The sequence below is a fragment of the Aquila chrysaetos genome, chromosome 5, assembly GCF_900496995.4.
Source record: "Aquila chrysaetos chrysaetos chromosome 5, bAquChr1.4, whole genome shotgun sequence".
NCBI lineage: Eukaryota > Metazoa > Chordata > Aves > Accipitriformes > Accipitridae > Aquila > Aquila chrysaetos.
Window position 1 is genome coordinate 50,612,437 of NC_044008.1, and position 25,917 is coordinate 50,638,353.

The window sequence follows — 25,917 nt, forward strand, 5'->3', positions numbered from 1 at the left end:
CCCCCCCCCGACGCCCGCCAATGGGTCCGCGAGCTGCGGGTGACGCGCGGCGAGGGCCCCGCCCCCTGGCCGGGTGCGCGCGGCGCCTTTAAGGCTCGTGGGTTTCTGTTTCGCTCCGCAGGCGCGGGGGCTGCGCGGCCGCCGCCATCATGGAGCCGCAGCCCGACAGCCTGGAGGGGTGGGTGGCCGTGCGCGACACCGCCTTCGCCGAGCCTCAGCCGCCGCGGCTCCGCTTCCTCGTGGCCTGGAACGGCGTGGAGGGCGCGTTCGCCGTGACCTGCCACGGCCGGGCGGAGGCGGCGGGGCAGGCCTCGCAGAGCTGGGCCGGCCTCTTCTCGGCGCCGGCCCTGCGCGGCGTCCACCGGCAGCTGGCGGCCGTCTGTCCGCGCCTGGAGCCCGCCTTCCCCGCGCTGCCGCCCGCGCTGCCCGGCGCCTCCGGCGGCGGAGGGCTTTGGGCCGTGCTGTTCCCCGGCGGCGCGGCGCCGGGCGAGGCCGAGGTGCAGGAGCTGTGCCGGGAGCTGGAGCTCTACCTGGGCTGGGCCCTGGAGCTCTGCGGTGGCCGCGTGGTGCTGGACGCCCTCTTCGCCGCCGACCGCCACCGCGACGACGAGTACTTCGAGAGCCTCCACGAGCTGCGCGGGAGGGCCCTGCGCGGCCACCTGGCCCGGGCCAAGGAGGCCCTGCGGCGGGTACGGGCCCCGGGGACCGGGGGGGGGGGGCGGAGGGGCCGCCCCGCAGCGCCGGCGGGGCCCGAGGGGACCAGCGGCGGCTGGCGGCCTGCGCCAGCCCGGCTGAGGGGGCCAGCGGGCGCCTCTGGCCTGGCCCGGGCCCGCTCGCCTGAGGGAGCGCAGCGGCCCGCGGCTGTCCCTGCGGGGGGTGGGGCTGCTGCAGGGCCACCCCCCGCTCTCCCTGCGGGCAGAAAAAGGTTTCCCTCGGTGCAGGACCGCCTTCGCTGTCTTGTGCTGCTGCACGGCTCGCAGGTGCACCTGTCTGAGCCTCAGCTTTAGCACCTCTTGCTCACCTGGGAGTTGCACGCATGAGGCTGGCAGCTTCTGCTGCAAGAGCTTCAGTCACTCAGGTCAGGCTCACGTTTGGGTAACGTGAGCAAGGGTGACCAAGTCACTAATATCCTCTTGCTCATAGTATCGTCCAGTGTGCAGATTAGTGCTTACACAAACACTTTTTTGATTGTCTGGAAACCCCCAAGTCAACTAGTTTTCTCAAGTTCTGAGTGCCATCAGTCTTTCTAAGTGTTACTTAATAAAGTGGGGAATAAGCCAGCTCTCGGTGGGCAGTCAGTACACGACATTGGGGTGCGTACTGAAGCTGCAAGCGCTCCTACAAAAACACATTGCTATAAATATTCTGCAGTGTTGTGCAATGGGTGGAATGGTTACAGAAAGAGAGAGTACAATTATGCTCTAATTTTCTAAACTCCCTGTAAAGGTCTCAGACTGCTTGTTTGCAGTAATGCCTATAACTGCGGGATTCTCACATTTTTTTATTAAAACCAAACTTAGCCATGGACCTATGCCAAATGGGTGTTTTGTAGTCAGAGAAGTTGTGCTATGTTTTTAAGTGTCAAATTCTGGCCTAATGATTGTGTGAGCCAATGATGATGTTAGCCCTTTCTCCCTTTAGTACCATAAGTTTCTTCTTGCTGTATATGCGTTCTTGGATTATTTTTTTTTTTGTTTTCCCCCTTGTAGTAAGCATGAATTTAAAGGATGGTATCTAGTAACATGGTTGCAATCAGGGCATCAGTCTGTTAAAACAAGAGATACAGATACTTCAAGCTCACCAGTGTGTTGCTGTTACAGTTTTCTGGCAGTATCTGCAGTCTATTTCCTGGCAAAGCAAGCTGAAAGGTATTTTATGAAAACGATCATGCTTTGGAGGAAAGTTAAGACAGTTGGCTTTAGCCTTCTGTTTCCTGTTTCAGTATTTAACAGCTGTAACAACATTACTGTTGCAGAAAGACACAGTTTTTCAAAAAGACAACTTTAGTTTACATGAACTTCATGTGCAGTGTTGTGTACAAAAGCTATGGTTTCTGTAACTGACTATAACTGTTCACGGCCCAGTTAGAAATACGTTCTAGCCACCATGCTTGTTTGCAAGCAGCACAAATGTAACTTGGTGCCAGTTATTCTGTGATTTCCAACTATGTTTCAGATAAGTAAGGCTAAACATGCTATAAAGTGTTGTATTTGCAGGCCTGACAGGGACATAAATTCATTATATGCAGTCTAGACCAAGTTACACAAGATTCAAGAAATGAAACCTACCTCTTCTGGCACTAAACTAGCCTTAAGTATCAGAGCATCCTTATTCCCTTTTGACATCCATGTCCTTCTCAAATGCTTCATCCTTTGGGCCAGGAAATTAATTTTGAAGAATGCAGAAGATAACCAGTACAAGATGGAGGAGAGTAGTATTGTGTAAATACTTTTTTTGCATGTGTGTTCAAAGACAAAGGAAAAACCGAACAGCAATACTGTTACAACAACCGGAGGAGTCAGTTGGGCTAATGGCAAACTAGAATTCTATGAAAAGAATATCAGATTGTGTAAAAGCAAGCATTTTACTTTAAAACAGACAAAATGTTGTCATTCCCCACCCCCCCCCCCCCCCCCCCCAAAAAAAACCCTGAAACCCTTGTAGTGAGTAATTGTGTCATGAGTTGACTTTAAAATTTCACTAATACTTTCCCTCTGCTCACTATAAACATCCTTCAGGAGCAGCATGACCCTCACTACTTGCTTTGAATATGGGAACTAGAAAGTGAACTATTGTGTTTCTATTTGGCTTCAGTAGTGGGGGCGGGGGGAAAGAAGACTGTTAAATTGCTGCAGGTGGGCCCTAGGACTGTGAGCTACCATGAGCTCCTGGGGAAGCCTAAGGGGCTGCAGGACTTCTGGGATTATCAGAAATGTTGCAGTTCAGATCCTCTTGTTCCTCTGTTCTGCCTGTGCCAGGCCTGGAGGGAGGATGGGTGGGAAATGCTCTTGAGCTGACTTCCACAGATTTTTCCCTGGGGAAATGCCTCCACAGCTGGGAACTTTGCTCCTGCTGTCTTACCCAGACTCAGCTGGCGAGAGCAAAGGTGACGGTTTAATTTCAGTGCTTTTCAGTTGCAACACAATCAAGCTTATGTTTCTAATGCTTTTTCTCATTGTAGCACCAAATACCCACTATTCCCGTCCCTCCTTGGAGAGCTGTAGAGCAAACGCTGTCCTTCCAGGAGGGTCTGTGTTTCTCAGTGGAACTTAGCTGTGTTCTCTCAGCTGGCTCACTCTATCCTGGCACATAGAGTGCACCATGGTCTCTGCTAGCTGCTGTCAAAGAAGAATCTTTGAAGCTTTGATTGATGCCAGTAAACAAATGCAGTTGAGGGGAAGTTTCCAACTTTGTATTTTGTCATAGAAGCAAATGAAGACCTTAAATAAAGACTAGTGCATCAGAAAGGCGGTCATTCCATGGAAGAATTACCAGTTACAAAGTGTAATATCACTGGAACCGAGATTAGAATAAACTATTATAAATTATAAAAATGTTAAAGAAATTTAACGGCAATGTATATCAGGAGTATAAATCTGTTTCTGAATTCTTATTTTTAAATGGTAATCTGATTTTTCTATGCCCGAAGTCAGAAATTCTGGATCCAGGAACTCATTTCATATTAGCAGGCATTTAGTAATTGTGGAAGCAACGCAAAAGCTAGTTTAAGAATACTTTACTTGCCCTTACAGTACACAGACTTCCCCAGCTTCCCATTTGTGTTTACAAAAAGCAGCAACCAAGTCATCTGCACACAGCTACAAGAATTTCTGTGGTGAAAGCCCTAGGCATGATACTCCTTGCAGTCTCCCAATGCAATATGCAGCAATTAGTGCTTTTAACAGTGTGGTGTTAAAGACGTTTCCAGCTAGGGGTGGCTGCTGAATGCCTGGTGTACACCTCCTGTGTAGTGGGAAGTCTTGCCTGTTCATCGAATGACAAACGGCAGGTCCTTTCCACCAAAGCTCGTCAGCAGTCAGCACACACGAATGCAAAGCAGCTAAGTCTGATTTACCTTTTCTCCCACTAGGTTCTTCAGAAGCATAAAAATGCTGACACAATGGTGGCTTTGATGAAGGTTTATGAAGAAGAAGACGAAGCTTATCAGGATTTGGTCACCATGGCAACACAATTCTACCAGTATTTACTGCAGCCCTTTAGAGATATGCGAGAGCTGGCAACACTGTACAAACTGGAAATCCTGGTAGGTCTGTCTTTACAAAGTGAAAGGCCAAGTTATGTAGTAGGGCATCAGCTGCTCTTGGAGCAGTTTAGACTCAAATCACTTAACATTCCCTACTTCTATCTGTACCTACTTTTTTTTCCCCTGCCAAGCCACCAAATGTGACTGAGAAATTCAGAGTTAGGGCAGAACCACTCTCAGAGGATCTCAGAGTCCATGGTATTGGCTTGAATAGAACTGCAGCTGACTTCCCACCAGTGTCCCACTTCCCTCTGTTATGAGGATTTAAAACATCCCCAAGCTCCACCTATCTGGGGTTTACTCTGGTCTCTGGTAGGCTGAATTTACAGAGATCCAAGTAGCCTTTGTTGTGCCACCTTGTCCTGGGGTTAAACCACAATACACCTTCAGTGGGATTAGTTTGTGACGTTGAGAATGCCATCCCCCAGCAGTACTGATGCACCAGATTAAGTCAGTTGTGGTGGTAGAACAGAAGGCAGAGGAGACCTTACCACACAAAGCAGTTTTCTGTTGGTGCTACAACCTACTAGAAGTACAGATTAAAACATGTCAGTTGTCACTGCATTCATTTGATTTTATGTGCATCTTAAACTGGAAGCACATGCTGAAAGTTATGATGCCCTGGAAAAGACAGCCGTTTACTATTTTGATTTTGCCTTAAATAGTCTGTTAAAATTAAAGTGAGCTGTTAATGTTCTCGAAAAGAGCAGAACAGTTTTAAGTTTAGACTGAGGTTCTTGGATACTGAAGGTCTAAATGTGTGAGGATAAAATATCCAGTATGCTGTACTGAAAATTAAAGTGAAAATTAGAATGGATGAAATAAAGTTTGTTTCTATATAAAAAAAACACTCTAAGGGATATTTAGGCTCATTTGAAACCTAATTCTTTAAAAAAAAATTGGAATACTAGTCTTGTACCCATGTACACTTTGTGGACTTGAAAATACTCTCTTACGTTTCTTTTCTGTATCACTGTTCCTGTGTGAAAGAACTGCCAAACTGGAGAACCTGACAGTGCAACGTGCTGTCAACACATGGGGAAAAATAGAAGAGAACATTGCACGTAGAAGAGTGGTTTTGAGTTACTTTTAGTAACAACTAAAAACACTTGTGTTGGATGTTATTTTTAAGATGATAGTTTAAAAATATTTTAAGAAATGAATTAATCTGAAGTTAAGAATGAAGTCATGATTGGGGAACAAATGTTCTGAGTTAGTCTAGAGAATGAGGAGCAAGGCAATACATAGGCATGAGTAGTGATTCACTTTGTGACAGGTGAGGGGAAGATCAGGTTTGCCACTGTGCTCTGCCTTGCTTGAAACATCTCTAAGTATAGTATAATGCAGGCTGCACCACTGTGGTAACCAGCTGGTAACTGAAAATTTTGTCTCCTTGCAGAAATCTTTGCAGTATGATAATTTGGGGCCTAAAAGAGTAGCAGCTTTGCAGAAAGATGCCGAAGAATGGACTAAACGAGCTGAGAATGCTGTGTGCTCCATTCAGGATATCACTGTGAACTACTTCAAGGAAACTGTAAAGGCTCTGGCAGGTAATCAGAATGATTTACACAAAAGGTTGTGTAAATACTTGACTTAGGGGACTGAGAGCTCTTATCACCTTTGCTGGTCTCTCTCTGCAGACCCCGAGGTTAGGATGAGTGTCCAGCTTAAGAAAAGCATTTTATTCACTTAAGATTTATATCTTTTAACCAGTTTGGTTTACAACATGCGTTTGGATTGCACACAGACGTTATCAAGGCCCGAGACTTACAGCTGCAAACCTCTGAACAAAAACCATGCACGCTTTTAATGCTTGATAAGCAAGCCTCAAGGATTTTAGCATGTTAACTGAGTAGATTGCTGTGTAACTGTTAAGGCATGTTTCTATGGTACACTGAAGTATGTTACTTACACAGATAAAATCATAAATTCAACCTTTTAGTCTTGTAATTTCTAAAGAAGCTTCAGAAATTGTTTAATAGTATCAGCATTTTTAGTACTGCAGCTATAGTAGAAACACACAAGGGCTATTAGTACACTGCATTTCTCATATGTTATTGCAATGTTTTAATCTGCAGCAATGCACAGACAGATGGAACAAGATCAGGAAAGATTTGGTAAAACCACCTGGGCATCAGCTTTGCCACGACTAGAAAACCTGAAATGCATGTTAGCTAAAGAAACCCTTCAGCATCTGAGGGCAAGAGAGTTGTGCCTGAAACAGAAGAGAGCTGGCTTTCAGAAAAATGTAAGACCTTGCAAAGCCTCCTTTTCTGTCACTGTTTTGTGAAGGGCTGATCAAAACCTACCGAAGTGGTCATGGGAGTAGACTTTCAAAGTCTTTGTCTATGAAACAGCTTAGGTTTTCAACATTGTTTTAAGCTGTGGAAAAATGCATGTCTCCATTTTTTTAAAATTGCTCCTGCACATATGAGGACACTTAGCAAAGGTTAAGGTACATGCTTTTACAGTTCAAGTGTCGTGTTAGCATTTGTGATATCAATGTTTGAAATTGTTAGTTTTAGGGAGATAAAAACCAGATATTATTTTCAGAGGACACTGCAAAATAAAGATACTTACTTAATTTTAATCTTCTGATCTTGATTTGATGCCATCTAACTGCTGCTAGGAGTACCTGATATTTATTTTCCAAGAGTAGTGTACTGCACCATATATAATTGTTTTCAGGAACAGTATTATTTGTGCAGATTATAATGAAGTCTTTCCTGGTAGACTTATGGTAAAATTACACTTTAGGTTAATAAGGCTCTCTGCTCCTCTGAGTTTCTGCCCCAAGTCATTTCTAATGTTCTGTTGTTTCCATACCAAAACACCTAAGCAGCTGCCAGTTAGGCCAGGCTCTGTACAGGTATTTGTGCATCTATGCGTGTTTCATGTGTGCGTATTTTGTTATTAATGCTTTTTATTTTCTATTTGGGGCTATACAGATGGAGAATCTCAGTGAACAAGAAGAGAACTTAACTGTAGTGGAGGAGCTGGAAATACAGTATTATGAAACGCAGCTGGAATTATATAATGTACAGCTTGAAGTATTGAAACATGAAGAGATGCTGCTTATTGTACAGTTGGACACTTTAAGGAGACAGATTAAAGGTAAGAATGAAAAAATATTTAAGCACATAGTCAAAACACAGGAGTGATATAGCCTTCTTTGTTTTCACTTAAAAAAAAAAAGGATGATTATCACTGCTCAGGTCTCGATAGTAGAAAGCATCATTGGAAAACATTGATGGTGTGGCACCATCTGATGTTTTGTCTTCTGATTAATTAGACACTAATTTGATAACACAAGTTTAAAAAAAGCCACAATGGTAGCTCATTTTCATGGGAGCTGTGATATGTGCATGCACTGGTTTAGCATATGGAATAACTTATATTGAAAATACTTAACTGCTCTTGTAGTTACAAGATCTATGCATAGAAACTGTGGATAGCATGATCTGCTGAAATGGGTTCTGAAATTCATCACAAATCTGTTGTAATTTAACATGTAGAAATTACAAAATACATCCTGTAATGACAAAAAGAGGTGATTATAGCTAGATGGTACTTGATTACTGCTGTATTCCAGTTTAAGTGTCTCTTTGTAACATATTTATGACCAAATTAGGTACCAGTCTTGCTTATGCTTATTTGTGCTTATGAATTCTCTATTACTGTGTACATTGTGAAGTAAACATTGCTCCTGCTTGTTGTGTAATTAAAACCTGGTAAATAGTAAAATAAGTCACCCAGTGTTGATCGGAACAGTCTTCAGTTTTCCAGGAAAACTCCAGTTGGTGAAGGTAGGAGTTAAAGCACAGAAAGACATTTGAAAGAGGAAGCTAAATAACAACAAATGCTAACAGCATAAATTTGATCCTGCAAAGCACCCCTGTGAGTAACATGACATGTTTGCCTAGGACTTTGAAGGACCAGGCTTGGCTCTGGAGCACTACACTTCCTAATAACTAACTCACTGCCTTCAATGGCTTTTAAAATGTCATTAGTTCTTTAAATGTTTAAATAACTGTGGCAATTTTTGGGTTTTTAAAAAAATGCCAAATGCCTTTTTAGAGAAACAGGATGAAGTTGTTTACTATGATACATGTGAAAATCCTGAGGAGCTCAAGGTCATTGAACAGACAATGGGACAACATTACGCTAACTTGTCAGAAATGACGATGCTGAGGCAGAAGACTAAGCAGTTGGAGACAAAGCGTGGGACTGTCTGTGCGAGAAGAGCCTACCTCAGGAACAAAAAAGTAAATGCAGTCCTGGAGATGTGCATTTTATTTAGCTGATGTCTTGACTCACGAGGGATGGACAGGAAACAACTGGAAGCTTTGGGTGGAGCGTACAAGATGATACAAGATGACTCAGTGCCAAGGCCTCCAGAGGGGCAGATGTGATTTTAAGCCAGCTTTACACTCCACTTTGTGGCTCAAGTGCCTGTCTAGCTTGTTAAGAGAGCACAAACTTACATAGGTGACCCAGGAGTTGTTCCCCTACCAGCTAAACCTTACCAGAGCACTGCTGTGGCCAGCTGGAGCTTTGCCCTGGCAGCCTTTTACAAAGCAGCTGCAGTACAGGAGGAAACCTGGCCTGCAATGAAGGAAGCTGCAGCGACAGGACAACCCACACAGTGGTACTTTACCTTTGAATGGGAGGGAGGGGAAAATTTAACTGCTGCAATTCTCTCTCCAGCCTCTCAGTTCTGTGCAAAGGGCAGTTTTTTCCTTTGTTTCCCATGCAGAGTAGAACACTAGAAAGACACAAGTGAGATCACAGTTGACTCTCATGAACCTTCCCAGTGAGCTGAGCTTACCTTACACCTGCACAATCCTGATGGGGCAGAGAGCAGAGTTTAAGCTCCAGTCTGTCTGGCCTTTTACCCCTCATTAGCCTGGACAAAATGGGAATGACATTGGAAATGTTTTGTGAGCCATCATTGTCTCTTGCTTTCAACTGCTTCCTCAGCAGACACTTCCTTTGCTTCTGTTTTCATTCACTTAATTGCTGTCTGTTGGTTATATAACACTAAAGCCAAATGCTAGATGATTTGCAAATGCTTACCCAGCCATGTGGATAATCCCCCTCTGTGCAGTGATAAATAGCGACTCCCAGAGAAAATATTGAAGCCTGCAGCTTTTCTGTGGCACTTTGTTACTAACAGAAGGTACCCCTGTTAGACATTCATTGTGCTTTCCATACCTTTGCTTCCCTGGCCTTTGTACTTGGGAGCTATGGCAAATAAGGGACAGGGGGAAAGTAGCCTTATATTTTTGTAATGCCCTGCTAGCTTCCCTCTTGCCCTCTTCCTCATGTCTTTGCAACCCTTCCCTCCAGTTGGTACCTGGGTGACATTTCTTCAGAGCTTGTTTCTGCCTTTTTTTTTTTTTTTCTCCTTTCTTCTCTTCTTTTTTTAACCTAAGTGTAAGACAGAGGGATTGGTTCAGATCTGGGTATATTTCCTCTGCAGCATGAATAACTCTATCACTAATTAGGAGAACAAAAGATCCATGAAGGAGTCCCACAGACTTCACCTTCAGGGTCTCACATCTGCCACTAGTTGAGCTTAGCCATCCTTCTTGACACAGCCAAGCACTCAGCCTTGGTCGCTGTTTAGTGGCTTGTGCACATGAGTTAATGGCACAGATGGTGCACAGTAAATGTGAACTAACCATTGCATGAATTTTGCTGTTCTACTAGGATCAATGTGAAGCAAGCCATCGGCAGAGACTGCAACAGGCAGAAGAGAGCAAAAAACGCTTCCAGCAGCATCACAGCATACAGATAGTGAGTACTGAACAGCAGCCTTGGAGAATCTGGCAGCTGCTTGTTTTCACACACTGAGGCTTTACTTACTTGTGTTTTAATGCAGAAGAGAGACAAGCAAAAAGAGGAGGAAAAAAAGAAAAAAGCTTGGATAAGCCAGGAACGTCAGAAAACACTGGAGAGGCTGAAAACATTCAGGGAGGCAAGTACTGTGAACTACAGTAGTTCTAAATAGTGTCAAAACACAATGTCAGAAAGTAGCCATAGCTCAAATGTGAGCATGGTCCAAATCAGAGACAACCATTCGGATAGCCTAAAATAGGATTGTGTGTAATGAGTCAAGAGGATTAAATCCACTAAGGATATAGTTTCCAGGTGCAGAACCTGTTGCAAAGAATACAAGTGAGGAAATGGCTTTGAAAGAAATACCTTCATATTCATCTAAATCTGTTCAGGGTTGAATTTTCTGCTTGAATGGGTGAGTGGGACAGGTCTGTACTCTGTGGCTTTTTGTCTCTGGGGTTGATATTTTGGCCAGTCCAATGGAGATGTGACCTCCTGCCTTATGATTTGTTTTTCAGAAGTGTCCAGCTCATGTTGTTGTGAAAACATCTCATTCCCAGCATCTCAGTCCCAAGTTGCCACGAAACATCACTCAGCAGGTTGCAGTACTGTCCCCACTACCTTCGTCGAGAGCAAGGGCAGCTCTAGAGCAGCCAAAGAGCATACTGCTAGTAGAAGCCAAAGAATTAAAAGCTTCACATCAGAATACCCCAGCAGATATCCCTGTCCAGGTTTTTGTTACTGATGGTGACACAGAGCAACAAAAACATAGCGAGGCACTGATGGTCTCTCCATCCTCACCACCACCACCACCACCACCACCTCCTCCACCCCCTCCTCCTTTACCCTCTCCTCCCCCATGTCCCCCCTTACCTCTCCAGTTAAAGACAACATTGGCAGCGGAGGATAAGCCACTTCCCCTTAGCTCTGATAGCCCCACAGAAAGCTCTGCACTGCACAAACAGGATGACTCATCCAGGAGGTCTATAAATAATTACATAGGTAAGAAGGCTGACATCGACTGGTGGTTTTTTGTTTCCTCTATTTTTCTGTTCTCCCTCCCTCTGGTTCCGGACAGGAATAGTGTGCAGCCTTGCTCAAGAGAATGAAGCTCTTGGAAAGCTTAGTAAGCTTTCAAGTAAGAAACCACATACAGTAACACTGACCATAACTCAGGATGTTAAATGAGTAACGGTGATTTGTTGTATCCCGTTTGATACACTTCACAGGGTCCTGATGCTCAAGAGTGTGTGAGTCGGCGATTTTGGTGAAGTGCTGTCAATTGGGCCAGGTCAATCTTTTAGGACATTTGAACTTGAATATCTGCTGGAATCCTACATTTATTAAGTACAGCCTTACAAGTTAGTTTAAGCCATGCTTAATCACAGCACTACTAGGTCTGTGGAGATCTCAATTCAGGACCTGCATTTCTCATGACACTAAAAATCCCACTGCTGTAATAGGTAGGAATGTGTCAGAAGAAATTCCAAGGAGAAGGAGTTTATTCATGTTGTTTGGTGAGAAGCAACTTTTATTACCAGGTTTGTTCTTGCCACAGTTTTGTAACTTTTGAACTGAATGTGGTATTTTGATTGAGAATTAATCACCTGTCCAGTCAGAAGACCACTGTGGGTAGATTTGTGGTTGTACTAAGTAATCACTTCAGTGTTTGTGATTCATGTACTACGGAGCTAGCAGTTGGGCTGCTTGTGTTTCTAAGGTATGCACAACCTGTGTCCACTTACAATTTGCTTGGTTACTAAATAAAGGTTTCTTAAGAGAATTCATGCAGAATTCAACCAGGATTTGAAAGGCAGATGGATAGCTTTGGCATACTAACATTCCTAGGGCAAACATTCTGCTCTGTTACACCTCTGCTTTGTTAGCAAGATCATGCAGGTGTAATTGAAGGCTGAACTCTGCAATTGACACAGTAGTTTGAATGAGAATAGAGCTCAGCAGCCTGCCAAGGCTTCACTGGTTACATCCTGCTAACAGGCTTATTTTTGTCTCTAAAGCAAGCAGATACTTTGACTATGTCAGGGAGATTGATCTAAGTTGGAAGGCAGCAATTTTTTATTGTCATTTTTCATAGTGGAGCTTATGCTAGAATGAAGCATGTCTCTAAATGTGGTACATTCCTTTTCCTTTTCAGACTGTTCACAATACATCTAAGCAGCCTTTGTATCCTCTCAGTTAAGAGGCAAACCACAGGCAGAAATACCAAGGAAAGTTCAGCATTTTCAGTTCTTCCAAGGTGTGGGGAAGTACAAGCAGCTGAAGGGCTGAGATGCAGTTGAGTTACCATGGTGAACTACTGTGCTTCCAGTGGATCAGCGTGCGGACTTCAGTCTAGGAGGTCCGTGGGATAACTCTACCACAGATACTCTTAAGTAGCTTTGATTAGCAACAGGAGTTGTACACCAAGTAGTCCAATTGCTACTGGAACAGCCTTGCTAGTAGCTAATAGTTACTACCATTCACAGCCTAACATTGATGTCCTTTCATTATTTTTGGATAAGTAAAATCCTTTTTTGTTTATTGGAGAGATCGAGTTGTTTACACCTATTTCATGAGGAAAACCAGTGTGTTAATTGCTGTAATAGTAATTGATAAAATACTGCCACAGGAACTTACTGAAACAGCTTCGTAAACAGGTCGGTTTTGGTTACACATGGACTACTCATGTCTTTGTACGTGAAAAGCCAGGAGAGGTTCATGTTCTGAATGTGTTAACATACTTTCCAAGGGGAACTTCTTTCATAATTTGTTAGTCTGACTAGAGCGGAGTGGCTGAGGGAACTGGGGTTGTTTAGTCTGGAGAAAAAGAGGCTGAGGGGAGGGAGACCTTATCGCTCTCTACAACTACCTGAAAGGAGGTTGTAGCAAGGTGGGTGCTGGTGTTGTCTGTCAGGTGGCTGGAGATAGGATGAGAGGAAATGGCCTCAAGTTGCGGCAGGGGAGGTTTAGATTGGACATTAGGAAAAATTTCTTTACTGAAAGGGTTGTCAGGCATTGGAACAGGCTGCCCAGGGAAGTGGTTGAGTCACCGTCGCTGGAGGTATTCAAAAAGTGCATAGACAAGGCACTTCAGGACATGGTTTAGTGGGCATGGTTGATGGTTGGACTCGATGATCTTAAAAGGTCTTTTCCAACCTAAATGATTCTATGATTCTAGTCTTTTATCAGGCAGCCCATTTGATTAATAGACTTAAGACTTTCTTACTTGAAGGCTTGTAAGACGACTTGGTGGATCTTTGCTTTATCCTTTTCTGACATCTCAGTCTCTGAAGGTACCACAGGATTTAGCAGAATGTTACATTTCTAGTGCTTGATGTTAATCACATAACCTTACGTGCACTGCGCATGGCAAAAATACTTCCAGCTGTGAGGCACAGATGGTCTGGACCTACGGCTGTAGGAGTCGACTGCTGTCCAGGGAAACTGCCTCCCTGTCCTATGGGCTGAAGCTAGCAACAAAGAATCCAAGAGAAGGAGTAAAACACAAATTACAGTGTGTCTCAAGAGAACTAGTGGAAGCTCTCTCAGTATGGTGTACTTTATGGTCTGAAGTTCAGAAATACATGCCTGAGATTTAAATCATGTTGTAAAACGGGAATTATTTTTTAAGTCTGTAGAGAAAAGAGCTGCCTGCCTGCCTGCTTAGGGCCTGATCTGGCTCCCACTGACTTCAGTGGTGCAGTTTCAATCCCTTCTACTCAAATCCTTTCATTTTTCTCTTGGCTGAGCAAAAATGCAATTGTCAGTCTCAGCAGGCATTTGAGCAAGCTAGGAGGAATGGTAGTTTGTTTCTAATACAGAATACAAGAGATTTTTTGGTTCAGTGAAGTTTTTTTTGAAAGCCCATAAAGTTGTAATGAAAAAGAAGCATCCTCCTTTGTGTAGAATTTCTTCCTTGGAGCGCAACCTTGTATAATGTTGAAGAGGCACTGGATTCTCAATTCAAGATATAATAGCTTTAACTGCTTTCTAAAAGCAGTTCCAGAGCCTGGTGTTGCAGACGCTTGAAAGAGTCTGTGACAGAACAGACCATTCTTTTTCCTGTCTCTAGCAAAGATGAGAGGAAGAACCTCGAACACTTGGGTGGGGTTTTATACCTCTAAGTGTGATTGTCTTGTTCTTTCTTCTGGTAACAATAGATTTGTCTGTTGCAGGTTCCATGGATGAGGTTTTGGCTTCACTAAAACGTGGTGAAGTTCATCTTCGCAAAGTGGAACAGCCAAATCCGTATGCCTCTGTAAAAGACAACATCCTCTCTGCCATAAGGCAAGGAGTTAAACTAAGAAAAGTGAACCGAGATACTGAGAAAGATGTCACTAAAGGATCCACTAATGAGCTAGAGAGAAGCATTAAGGCAGTCATCCAGAGAATTAAGAAAGTGTCTGCTGATTCCGAAGAAGAGGAGAACAATGATCAGAATAATGGAGAATGGGACAGCTAACAGATTCAAAGTAACAGACTTACTGACTGCAACAGTGTGTCTCATTTTGCACATTGTAGAAGACTGTCCCTTTCAAAATGAAAGAACAGTGTGATTGTGTGTGTTGTTCTCGTAGTCCAAAATGTCTTGTAAAGTAAAAGAATCCTGTTGATTTTCTATAGGAGCTGCAGGTTCTTATTTTCGCATGAGAAATCATACTCCCAATTATGCTTGCATTAATAGGTATTTCTGGCTCAACTGTGTAGAGTTTTCACCGCATCTGAAGACAGCTAAAATGCTGGATTGAAACATACATTATTTAGGTTGTTACTACACAGTAGGTAATGCTATCACAACAAGGTTTAAGGAGTGAAAAACTAACTGAAAATCTATTTTGTCAGATAAAAGTAGAACCAAATCCGTGGTTATAGGGGCAGACCAGAAAACTTAGCATAATCTGGAACCTCTCATTCCTACCTCCATTGTCCAGAAAAGTCTAACATTTTGCTTGTCTAATACAGCTCACTCTCAAATAACTACATGGATACTCCATTTATCATTATGTTATAAAGTGTGCATTTATGAATGGGCTTGATAATGCTGACTGTGAAAATTAGTATCGAGTTTGAAATAAACACTACTGTAGTAATTACTGAAAAGTTTACTTTTTAGCTGGAAGCTTAAATATAGAGAATTTTTAGATGCTAAATGTTTTCCATATCTGCATTTACAATGAACTGTTGGCATGAAAGAGCGAGCCAAAATATTGTATATAATATTGTCTGGGATCCAGCCCTGTAATACAGAGCTGCATTTCTCCACTGAGACCATCAATACATGTTTATAGCTATGCTCATGAATTTAAATTACCTGATAGCCTTATAAATGGCAGATATTTGCATTGTGCCTGGAACCTGGCTATTTAAAAATTCAGCTACAGTCAGTTTAGAGACTGTTTCTATTTTGGGTAGATAGTGACAAAAATGATTCAAAGTTTCTTTTGGAGTTTATACTGACCCTTAATAAAAATATATCCTGACAGAAGAAGTGGATTCAGTGTGCTGTTATCTTAGGATACAGCTGTGAAGTAAGCATTACTTACACCATGGTACTCTGGTTTTTGATAGCAAGTAGCAGCCATACAGCAACTGCACTCTAACAGTATATGTAAATGCTCTTATTTTCTGAAATATTTATGAATTGTAATTTGGTAACAAAACTGCAAATATGTTGCTGTAATTTCCTGCTTTACTGTAGAGTAGCAGATCTGTTTAATCAGCACAGTATAAATATGTGTGCAACAGTTTTCAGGCGAGAAGAAGAAAGCAGCAGCTGCGGGTTCATTTTTCACTGTTTCAGCACCTACTGCTATTTGGAAGTCAGAAAAAACTGACCTTTTTTTTGTCCACTGCCATCAAACCAGAGATAAAAGCGGCAGCGGCAGCAGCAGCCCAGGCCAGTTCTTACTCAACGCTTCTGACGTGATATCTGCAGAGGGGAGCTGGTGGGCATGATGCCCAATGGGTGCACACCGCCCTGCTGGCCCCTGAGCTCGACCTGGGCACAAGGGCCATGCTGAACTTGGGGGGAGCAGGGGCAAATTTATTGCACGTTCAGACTTCAGCATATCAAATGCTGAATGCTTCCCATAGACTGGCACTGAGGACGAAAGCTTCAAGTGGAGATCTCTTCCCCAAGGATACCCTGGGCAGAGGAGGTGGTTGGCCAGGCTCAGGGAGCGGCACGGGGAGGGTGGAGGGGGCTGGTGCTGGGGCTGAGAGCTGCCCTGTCACAGGCTGTGCCCTTTAGTGGTGTGGTTATTTAAAGCTGAGCAAAAGGGCGCAGAGGCTGGTCCCTCCTGCCAAATGGCAGCTCAGAGTCCTGGGCAGAGCCCTTTGCTGTTTTATTACTATGGTTGAATTCTCAGCTACAGTGCTAGGAAGTTAAATGCAGCAGTTTAAAGTATGCAGAGAATAAGTGAGTTGCAATTTCTCCAACAAATCTTATGGCTTTTGCGTGTCTAACAGCAGCAATTTTACTCTGGAGAGGCCATCTGAGTAACAGCGACACTGGACAGTGATTTCCCCTACCTAGAGTTTTCTTTCGTAACCGTGCCTGAAGCTCAGCTGGGGGCTGATCTCAGGTGTTCAACAGATCTCTCTACATCCCAGGCTGAAAAATGTCCTTAAAAGCCCACTCAGAAACCATCTGAACCCACCTGTTTTCTGAAGTCCACTTCATTTGCTGTATGGCCAACAGGCCTGCTCTGTGGAAAATGTGCCACAGCAATTTTCTGGTTGGTGTGGAAGATTTCACCTCTATCAAATATCCTCACCGCCTGGTTCACTACAAAAATTTAAAGGATGCTCCTCGGCAGAGATGTGCCCTGATGTGAACAGGGCTCCCAGGATGCAGAGCAGCCCTTGCATAGCTGTGACTCCAGGAGTCGGTGGTGGGTCTCATCCATGCCCATGGGCACAGCTCCTGGCAAGAGGCAGCTGCTGGAGCACCAACACTCCTGGACATCGGAAACACAACCAGGGAAAACACCAAAAGCACTGGCATTAGCCTAAAGAAGAGAAGGTGAGAGCAGTTTTCAAACTCATTAGAGGCTGCTGCAAAGAGGAGGGGAGCAATTTGTTCTGTGTGTTCACAGGGAGAGAAGGGGCTTAAATTATAGCTGGAAGGACTCAGGTTAACAGTAGGAAAACCTTTCTAAGAAACAGTGAGAGCAGAGACGTGCAGGGACAGATTGCCTGGGAAGGCGGTGGAGTTTCTGTCACTGGAAATCTTTAAAAGCAGGTTAGACAAATACGCCCCGAGGTGTTGTTGGTATTGCTGACTTGCTGCGGCAGGGAGAGGTTTGCAGCCTGTGGCCAGGGTGCATGCGAGCTCATGGTTGTACTGCTTTGAGGCGCAGTTTGCTCCACGGGGGGTGCCACAGCTTGTTTTCTGAGAGATGCCCAAATCTAAGACGACTGAAAAAAACCTTACTGAATCACCCTCAGGTTTCTCTTCTGGCTCTCTGTGACTATGACCTGTCCTGTGCAGCCAGCACTGGGCTGTGGAAGGAATGGTGGGTAGGAAATGGCCCCAGCGCCCTGAGGCCGATTTACCCCAGGTTGATGGGACACTCAAGAGAAGCCACCCGCAAGCGTCAAGAGGAGAGAGAGGCCTTAATCTGGATTTGAACTCATGCTTCAGCAGGCGCTTTCCCACCTCGGCATGCTCCGGCAGGTTCAGGGCAGCTACTGGTGCCACGTGCTTTCACCAACGTGCAAGGGCTGATGGACAAAATGGGAGAAACTGGAGTGGCAGGTTGGCTCTGTGGTGACCAGCTCTACTGGACTAGATTAGTATCAACCTGCAAAACTGCTGTGACAGCTTTTTGACATTTAATACCCTTCTTAAATTATCTCACCCTGGGCTAGTAAATTAATCCCTCAGTGGAAATAGTCTGCCCTGACTGTCCAGCTGCAGAGATTGATTTGTTTAAACTGAAAAAATACAGTTGTCTGGCTTTAAAGAGTTAATAATGCACAGATTTGCTGGAAAGCCTGGTAATGAGGTAAAAAGAGATCAATTTCTATAAATCAGTATTGCTGTTGTGGCTTGTGATCTCTCTAACTATGATGTGGGCAGTCCAGACAGCAGCTGCCGGTATTTCTAGGGAGGTTTAAAGTTAATGCATTCAAAGACTACTTGGTCTGACTAGAAGAATTTCACTTTGAAATCCCGGCGCTTTGATCACTGCAAGAGACGAGTCGTGGCCGTGTTACCTGGTGCGCGGAGCACTGTGGCCATAGCTGGTAATGCCAGTGCAGCTATGGATTTGTCAGCATTTCTGTTGATGTGACACTTTTTGCGATTTATGAAGCTGCTCCATAACTAACGCCCCAGTTCAGCACACAGGCCTGACTCCCAAGCTGGATACTGACTTTTTTCCCTGCAAAATGGTAGTAAATCAAGCAAATCAAGTCTGAGTGTGAGCACCCTGAAGTGATCCAGACTGATCTTACAGGGGCTTGAGCAAGTAGTCACTTCACTCATGCACATCCAAAGAGGCTCTTTGAATTAATTTAATAATGTTTGGAAATTGATCCTGATTTATATAACATGCTTGCACAAAGATATCCTGTCCTCCCCTATGGGTTTCTCAGCAACAGGCAACAACTCACCCCATCAGCAGGTCATGGAGTTACTGCTGTTTGCACAAGGGACGGGGAATGTGCCCAGAGCTGGGAGATGCCTGGTCCTCACCACCAGTGCAGGGAACTGCAGGCATTTCTATATACAGAGAGCTATAAACATGCTATAAAAGTACTTCACCTGATATCAAATTGTGTTAAAAACTCCAAAGCCTATCTCCATTCAAAGCACATGCTCCTCCTTCTCCCTGGCTGTTTTCTAAGATGCACGGTTGAAAGAGGCAGGCGTGCTGCACGAGCAGCCTGCTCGCCTGTGCAAGCCACACCGTGCCTGAATGCTGCAGACATTTGCCTTTCTCTGCCTTCCTGTTAAAACCAAGAAGAATACACCACTAAATTTCTGTTTCTACCAAAAATCAAGGTTTAACCTGGTCTTTACAGGGCCTTTTCTCCTCTCCCCCTTGCAGAGGAGCCGGCACAGGGGTGTCTCTTGTCCCAGGCAAGGTGAGAGTGCTGCCTGCCGCCCGGCCAGGGCTGAAATCCCAGCGGTGTCACCGCTGCTGTGCAGCCACCACCAGCCTCCTGCTGCCCCCCGTGTCCGACAGGCCACAGAAACCCTGTGGGACTACAGGGACTATTGAACGAGCCTCGGCTTGAAGCGGTGCTTGGGAAGGTTTGCAAGCCAGCGCCCACGATCCGTCCTTCGATCACTTCCACTCCCTTCTTTTATCCCTTAAAATAAAAAGGTGCATATGTACGCCAGGACACCAGGAGCAAGAGGGACAAAGAGGATCAGTATGAAGGCATTCATTACGACTAACAAAAAGCTGCTTTTTTCAGTCCTCCTCTACAAAGAAGAGGTTAATAGATGAGAGTGTGCACCCTTTGGAGAAAATGAGATTTAAGGCTATGCATGCTCTCTCTTGAAAAGCATGGTTTTAATTCCAAAATTTCCTGTTTGCATCCGAGAGCACATCTGCACACTACACGCCATAATAACGTGATATTGGTAGGAAAGAGGGACACAGCGTTTCAATTAAACCTGTGGGGATGATAAAAAGTGAATGGTATTGAAGGCATCTCTTAATAAATGCTGCAGCAAACCTTGGCAGCAAAAGCAGCTCAGAACAATATGTGAATGCATCCCTGGGGGAAACACACACTCAAAACTGCTCCAGAACATGACATTTTTTTCCTGGCAAAAAGGTATGTGATTTTCATTCTCAGCATGACATGCTAAGCTGAAAGCAAGCAGCAGCACAATTAAATCTGCTCAGGTAGCAGTGACATTAACAGCTCAGCTACTTGTGAAAATGCTTTGTAAAACAAGCCATCTTTAGCACATCATTGCTCTGGCAGTAAGAATGAGACACAAACTGCTCAGAATATATATTTAGCAAAACTACGGTTGCTCGTTTTCCACGAGATCCCCCTCCTGCCCCAGATCCCCAGCAAAGCACTGAGGACAGGGGCGAAAAGCAGCCTCCCTGGGCAGCTGCCTGCAGCTAAGTGGGGTTGTGGGGCTGCAGCTCAGGGCCAGCCCTGAACAAGGGCATCCCAACGGAAAGGGAGCACACGCGTCCCCCACCCCACAGCAACATACACTGCTACCCTGCTAGTAGCCAAAGGGCGAGCAGTGTGGGGAAATGCTGGCCAGGCTGCAGCTTGGGGAAGAAACGCAGTGTCCGCCTGGGTTTAGCCCCACTTGAAAGAGTCGGGTAATCACTCTTAGTGTCATAAAGACATTTGCAGCTCCCTTCTATCTCAAGGCAATAGTGTAAACACCATCCCATTGGTGTCTTTGCATAACCCAAAGGTATTTCTCCGGGAGCCAGCAGCAGCCTCTGCTCCGCCCCCCGTTTCCATCCTCTTCTTACCGAGAAGGGGTTGAAAGGTAGCCAGCTCCGACACCAGCAGCATGGTATCTGTGCGTCTCGGCACCGTGGCAGTGGGCAGTGCAGACACTGGGGGTGACAAAATGAATCTGTCCCACTCCTGGAGATGTGCTCGAATCACTATTCATCAGCAAGTGAGTCACTGCCCTTCCCACAGTCTCTTCCTGAGAAGCAGAGGTGACGGCGAAATAGGATCAAGTGCCTACGCTTCCCCCAGCCTTCACAGAGAGATCTGCTCCATCCCTTTCCTCTCGAACCGGCAGGCCCACTGTTTTGGAATAAAAATACCACAAAGTGTGCATGAGCGCACAGGCACACAGAGTGCTGAAGCAGAAGTGCATCTTGTCTGCTGTGCCGAAAGGAGCACTTTGCACATGTAGATGCTCCGGGAAGCATCTGCTGCGTGGAAAAGGGCTGCGTGCCGGGGAGACACGGCCTGCGTGTGTGAGATGCTCCTGTTCCCTCCTGGCATTGCTCACCAGTGAGCGCTGGTGCTTCTGCCTGCACGCGCGGCAGCTGCCTGCTCCCCTAAGTGCAGGGTTTCCCCCGCCGTACCCAGTGGCAGAAACGGGGCTGCCTCTGTGGACCAGCCTCCATCCCTGTGGGATGACTGCCAGCAACAGCGGCAGTATTCCCCAGGGCGATGCAAATGACAGTCTAGCAAGGCTGCAGTCGTCTGTATATCTATAATGAGCTTTAAATGGGCAAGGAGACATCTGGACCAGAGGTGAAGCAGGCATCTAGTGACAAGCAATGTGTTCCTGCGACACAGGTCTGCTCAGCCTGCCAGCATCCACCGCAGTCACCTGGTGTGACCCAAAGGAGGCTTCTGGATGAGGCATGCCAGTACTGCTCCACAATTTGCACAAAATAAGCCAGTCTGCAAGACAAGGGCAGCCTGAATTAATTTGCTGAAACACTGTGCTCCTCGGTCCTTGTTTGCACGCTCCCATCAGTGCTAGTGTTGGCTTTTGTATGTATTTCTCACACAGGGAAACAAGGAGTTGTACATCAGTAATAGCCTATCCATGTCTTTATATTTCTTTTCTAAAGAAGAGCTAACTGTGATCAGCAATGCTGGTTTATCCAGAAAGTATAAAAAAATCAAATCCGTTACAGCAACCATACCTGAAGAAAATTGTCCAGAGTTCGTTTAAAACCCTCTGCAGGTCAGAGGTTTCACCTTCTGTCTCCAGTACCCAGTTACAAGATACAAAAATAGGGCAGCTGAAGCTGTGGGTTGCCAAGGGATGCTGCATCTCACCTTACAGAGGGACCAGGATACAGACCCTGGCTGTCTTTCATCTGAACCAATAAGGCATACAAAATATTAAACCCCATGATTTGAAGAGCTAGGCTGCAGTGCAATGCATCCATGCTTCTTTTCCTTCTTGTTTTTTAAACAGCATTCTTGTATCTCTCATCCCTGTCCTAAAGCCATTCCCCTCCCACTGAAATGACTGTGCTGATGACGGTGGGACCTCCGCAGCCTAAGGGGAAAGTGAATCACTGCAATTTCTTAGGTCTCAGGGCCAGGGATTATCTTTACAAATGCACCCAACACTGCTATAGATCAGTGGGATTTGAAAGACATAAATACTTTGTTTCTTTCCCGGGTTCTTTGCTCTTCAGGGAACTCCAGAATCTCATTTTGCATCATTCATCTCCAGGCTAATGAACAGTGCAAACCTACATCCACGGAAAAATGAAAGCCACAGCTAATGGTAGCAATGAAATAAATAGTAAAAGCCTAAAAGAAAATTGCTTTGAAAACTGATACACTTCAGTGTGACATGATAATGCAAAAAGGTTGCCTATGCTGGTATTATTTATAATTCCATGAACATCTGAATTCTCTCCAGCCAGCATACATTAAGCACAATCCAGGGCACATGCAACAAATCATATTCAATGATGGAATGTTGGGAGAAAAGCAAGAGCTCAATCTCTCTTGATTACAGCAGCCACAGATTTCTTTTTCATGGACTGCCAGTACTAATGAATGAAGAGGACATGAAAGGAAAACAAAAATACTCAAATCAACGTGCTTCATGTACCAATAGATGTATCTGCTCATAAATTTGACTAATCAGATGCAAACTGTTGTCAAGAAATGTTGTTCAGGGCATTCAGACTCACTCAGACTGCAGCATCCAGCCACGCGTGGCAGCACGGTCCCAGAAAGCTGCGTGGGGTTTAGCTCTGGGATCCTGGATACAAACCACCGTTGCACATCAGCACAGGGATGTACGTGTTTATGAAGAGTTGCACTTTATGGTGGAGAACAGTAGGTCCCCAAAGCTCTGCTAGAGGAGGATTGATTCGGTAAAATGCACCTAACTGCTGTGCCTGTACACTTGGGGTACCAGCCTTAAAGCCAGAAGCTGGGCCCCATATTGACACACAAAAATCTCTTATTTTCAATCCAAATGAAAGCCCGCAGTTTTCCATCTAGAGATCATTTAATTTCAGACAGTGCTTCTGAGAACATCTAACAGTTCTGAAAAGTTATTGAAACATATTCAATTTCCAAGGAAAGTGTTAAGACCCAAAGGGAATTTCAGAGCACGGAGATCCGTCTTTGAAAAATTCGCAGGCAGAGGTCAGAGTTAAGTACCACTCGGCTGCCATGATCTGTCAAATGTTCCCAGCAATGCATTATTGCAATAAGATCGGAGATGTTTGCCTTGCAAAGGTTAGCCAAGCTTTTAAAATTCACCAGGTCTCAGATCTTCGCAGCCTGGGACAGCTACATGGCGGCGCTACTCTGACGCGTGTTAAATGATAAAACGGAAAGTTGCGTTGCGGGTTACTGGCACGGCTTTTGCAGAGCTGCTTTATGAGTCTTTGGACGGCCATTTTTAGCATTCCTTGCTGAAATCAAACCTGGCAGTGCACCTGGCAGGGTATTTTTTTCCCACTTTTGAAGGATGGTTGGACTTTGCTCCAGTCGGTTCAGTGGCCGAAGCATGGCTGCACCACTGCTGCGTGTCAGAGTCTGAGCTACATTCATTGCCTGACTTTACTTTTTCAGCTGCTACTGCCATATTTTTATATCTGACGTACACATTTCAGTTGTTCACAGGAGAAGGTTAGCCTGGTATGTATTAGACTCACTGATGCTGCTGTTCTGCTCTGGCTGGCAATGCTGATTGTGTAAAGGATATTTAATGTTGTAAAAAAGTCATTAAAAATTATTTACAAGCTTTTGGATAGTTTTTAGGAGATAAAAAGAAACAAAAGAAAAGGTACGCACATTTCTGTATGTATCAGTGGATTTGTGTATAAATGCTCAAGTCTTCTAGGAAGTGGGGAGACAGTTAAGAGAATAATATATAATTAACATATTCTTTTTCCTTCCCTTGTTGGTGCAGACATGCCTTTAGATGAAAAGTGCGGAACATTAAAAGCATTTGGAGTGCGTGGGACAGAATAACGTTGAATTTTATGTAAGTTCAGCCCTGTCACCAGTTACACGTGTTACAGAAAGAGCAAGCCTGCTCCTGCTCAGGGAGCTCATCCACTATACTGCTTTTATACAGGCCTCCTCCGTGGTGGTGTGGTGGGTTTTTTTTCCCTCCAAAAGGAAGAAAATCAGGGCCTAGCTTTTGCTACGCTGTTGAAGGAATACAAGCTAACCAAAAGGAGTACATATTATAGGGTCATTTGTCTGCTTAGGTGTCAAACATTAAACTTAAACTTCATCTCACTTTAGCTCATATTTTCATCAGACATCCCAAGGTGGCACATCACAGCTCAGTATCGCGCAGCTAGGTAAAACGCTGTTTAATGGGTACCTGCAGAAGTACACACCCCATTGAGGAGGCTCCCCACAGCTTTCTGATATGAATCCAGTCAAACGTGAAAATTAAGGGATCACAGACAGGCAGCAGCAGATTTCCCTGTCAGCAGCATCACTCATCGCGGCTCCCGGACCAGGCTGATTCTTTTGGAAACGCTGGTCACCTGCGTTATGAACAGCTGGTGAGGAACAGCCTTTCACACAGACCAGTGACTTTCTCGATGCTAACAATATATCCTGGACTTAATGAGGTGATTAGCCTACAGAAGTGTCAGATGAGCCTGTACTGAACAGGCACCTCCACACGACTGGTGGCACAAGGCACTTCCCCATGCATGACTGGAGAGGGGTGCTAACGCTGATAAATGGAAATGCATACTGCGGGATCATCAGCTTGCTCGGGAACAGGAGAACGAGGCTCCTTTCTGATAACTGTAGGTGATGGGATGTACACACAGGTACTTCTATTATACTAAGCTTTATAATTATGCAAATCCAAATAGATAAATGCTTTTTTTGCTAAGAATTAGAGACCATTACTTGCATTTTACTAAAGTACATATAAGCTGCCTTTATAGCTACTGGTTATTCAGGGACTGCCAGAATTTGCTGAACTGCTTGTCAGCGCTATTGATGGCTCCTGGTAGAAGAGCTCTGACGAAAGGTCAGTGGCAGACGAGTTTCTCGCTCACCCCAAAGCTGACATTTGCAGCCTTGTAGCCCAGAGTAACAAAGGCACAACGAGCCTCAGCATCTAACAGTCTTCAAACCTTCCTACTTCCTTTGGGGAAGCCTGGTTTGGTGCAAAGACAGCAAACCCTGCTTCTGTATGATGAACACGATGGTGCTGAGAACATCATTACGTACTCTCTGTAGATGGACTTCAGCGTTATCGCCTACCAGGGATGTGCTGTTGAGTGTCGACTGTGTCACCGGACACCAGCAGGGACCTTGGGGAACAGTCTCTTCTGAGAGGTTCTTATTAACCACTATATGCTGATGCAAGAGATGATAGATTGGTGTCAAAACATCTCTAGTTTCAACACAGAGGGTTACTTCTGAGTCCTAGGTAGTTCCCCCAGAGAAAAATACCAGCTCCAGCTGCCTCCAGGGGCTGCTACATCAATTGCAGGAATCACAAGAGGGTTTTTGGTCCTGAGCATTCCCCAAACAGGGTGGCAAAAAGCCTTCTCCTAGTGACAGGCCTGGCTCAGCATGCAGTAAGTCCAAACTTTCACACCAAAATATTTCTAGATACTAGTTTTCCAGTTCAGTTATGTATGTACCCGCCCCAATCCTGCACTCCCCTCCGGATGTACTAACAGTATAAAGTGAAGCAAGACAAACATTTCAAAGCTCCACCTCCTGAAAAAGAGTTGTTAAGATTATCTAATCTAAGGCACTATACCACAGGTATAGATCAAAACCATGTTCTTCTTATCAAAGGACAGCATTACCTTGAGTTCAGATTCGCAGCCACAAGGATGCTCATTTTCCAAAGTCAATGAAGACAGAGAGACAAGAGA

The 25,917-nt window shown here is 44.8% G+C and overlaps 1 protein-coding gene across 4 annotated transcripts; it reads left to right on the forward strand.

Annotated features, from left to right (window-relative positions):
* Positions 1–57: 57 nt before the first annotated feature.
* On the forward strand, positions 58–15,590 carry WHAMM (WASP homolog associated with actin, golgi membranes and microtubules). Of its 4 annotated transcripts, XR_003923488.2 has the most exons (11): positions 59–689; positions 4,091–4,264; positions 5,664–5,814; positions 6,343–6,512; positions 7,213–7,378; positions 8,342–8,529; positions 9,977–10,063; positions 10,149–10,244; positions 10,624–11,107; positions 12,261–12,372; positions 14,281–14,393. XR_003923488.2 is itself a non-coding variant. In XM_030015038.2 (10 exons), exons 1-10 carry the CDS (start codon positions 150–152, stop codon positions 12,278–12,280), a joined length of 2,076 nt encoding a protein of 691 aa, XP_029870898.1. In that variant the 5' UTR covers positions 59–149; the 3' UTR covers positions 12,281–13,071. The 4 variants fall into 4 exon arrangements, 2 of the variants coding, with proteins under 2 accessions (XP_029870898.1, XP_029870897.1); XR_003923487.2 differs by having other exon boundaries at positions 58–689; positions 10,624–12,464; positions 14,281–14,486; XM_030015038.2 differs by lacking the exon at positions 14,281–14,393 and having other exon boundaries at positions 12,261–13,071.
* The last annotated feature ends 10,327 nt before the right edge of the window (positions 15,591–25,917 follow it).

Bases quoted from the DNA above. Each gene is read 5' to 3' on its own strand.
- WHAMM (XM_030015037.2), top strand. From the start codon at position 150: ATGGAGCCGCAGCCCGACAGCCTGGAGGGGTGGGTGGCCGTGCGCGAC. The intron at 4,265-5,663 runs GTAGGTCTGTCT...GTCTCCTTGCAG, and splicing joins TGTACAAACTGGAAATCCTG to AAATCTTTGCAGTATGATAA. The intron at 7,379-8,341 runs GTAAGAATGAAA...ATGCCTTTTTAG, and splicing joins TTTAAGGAGACAGATTAAAG to AGAAACAGGATGAAGTTGTT.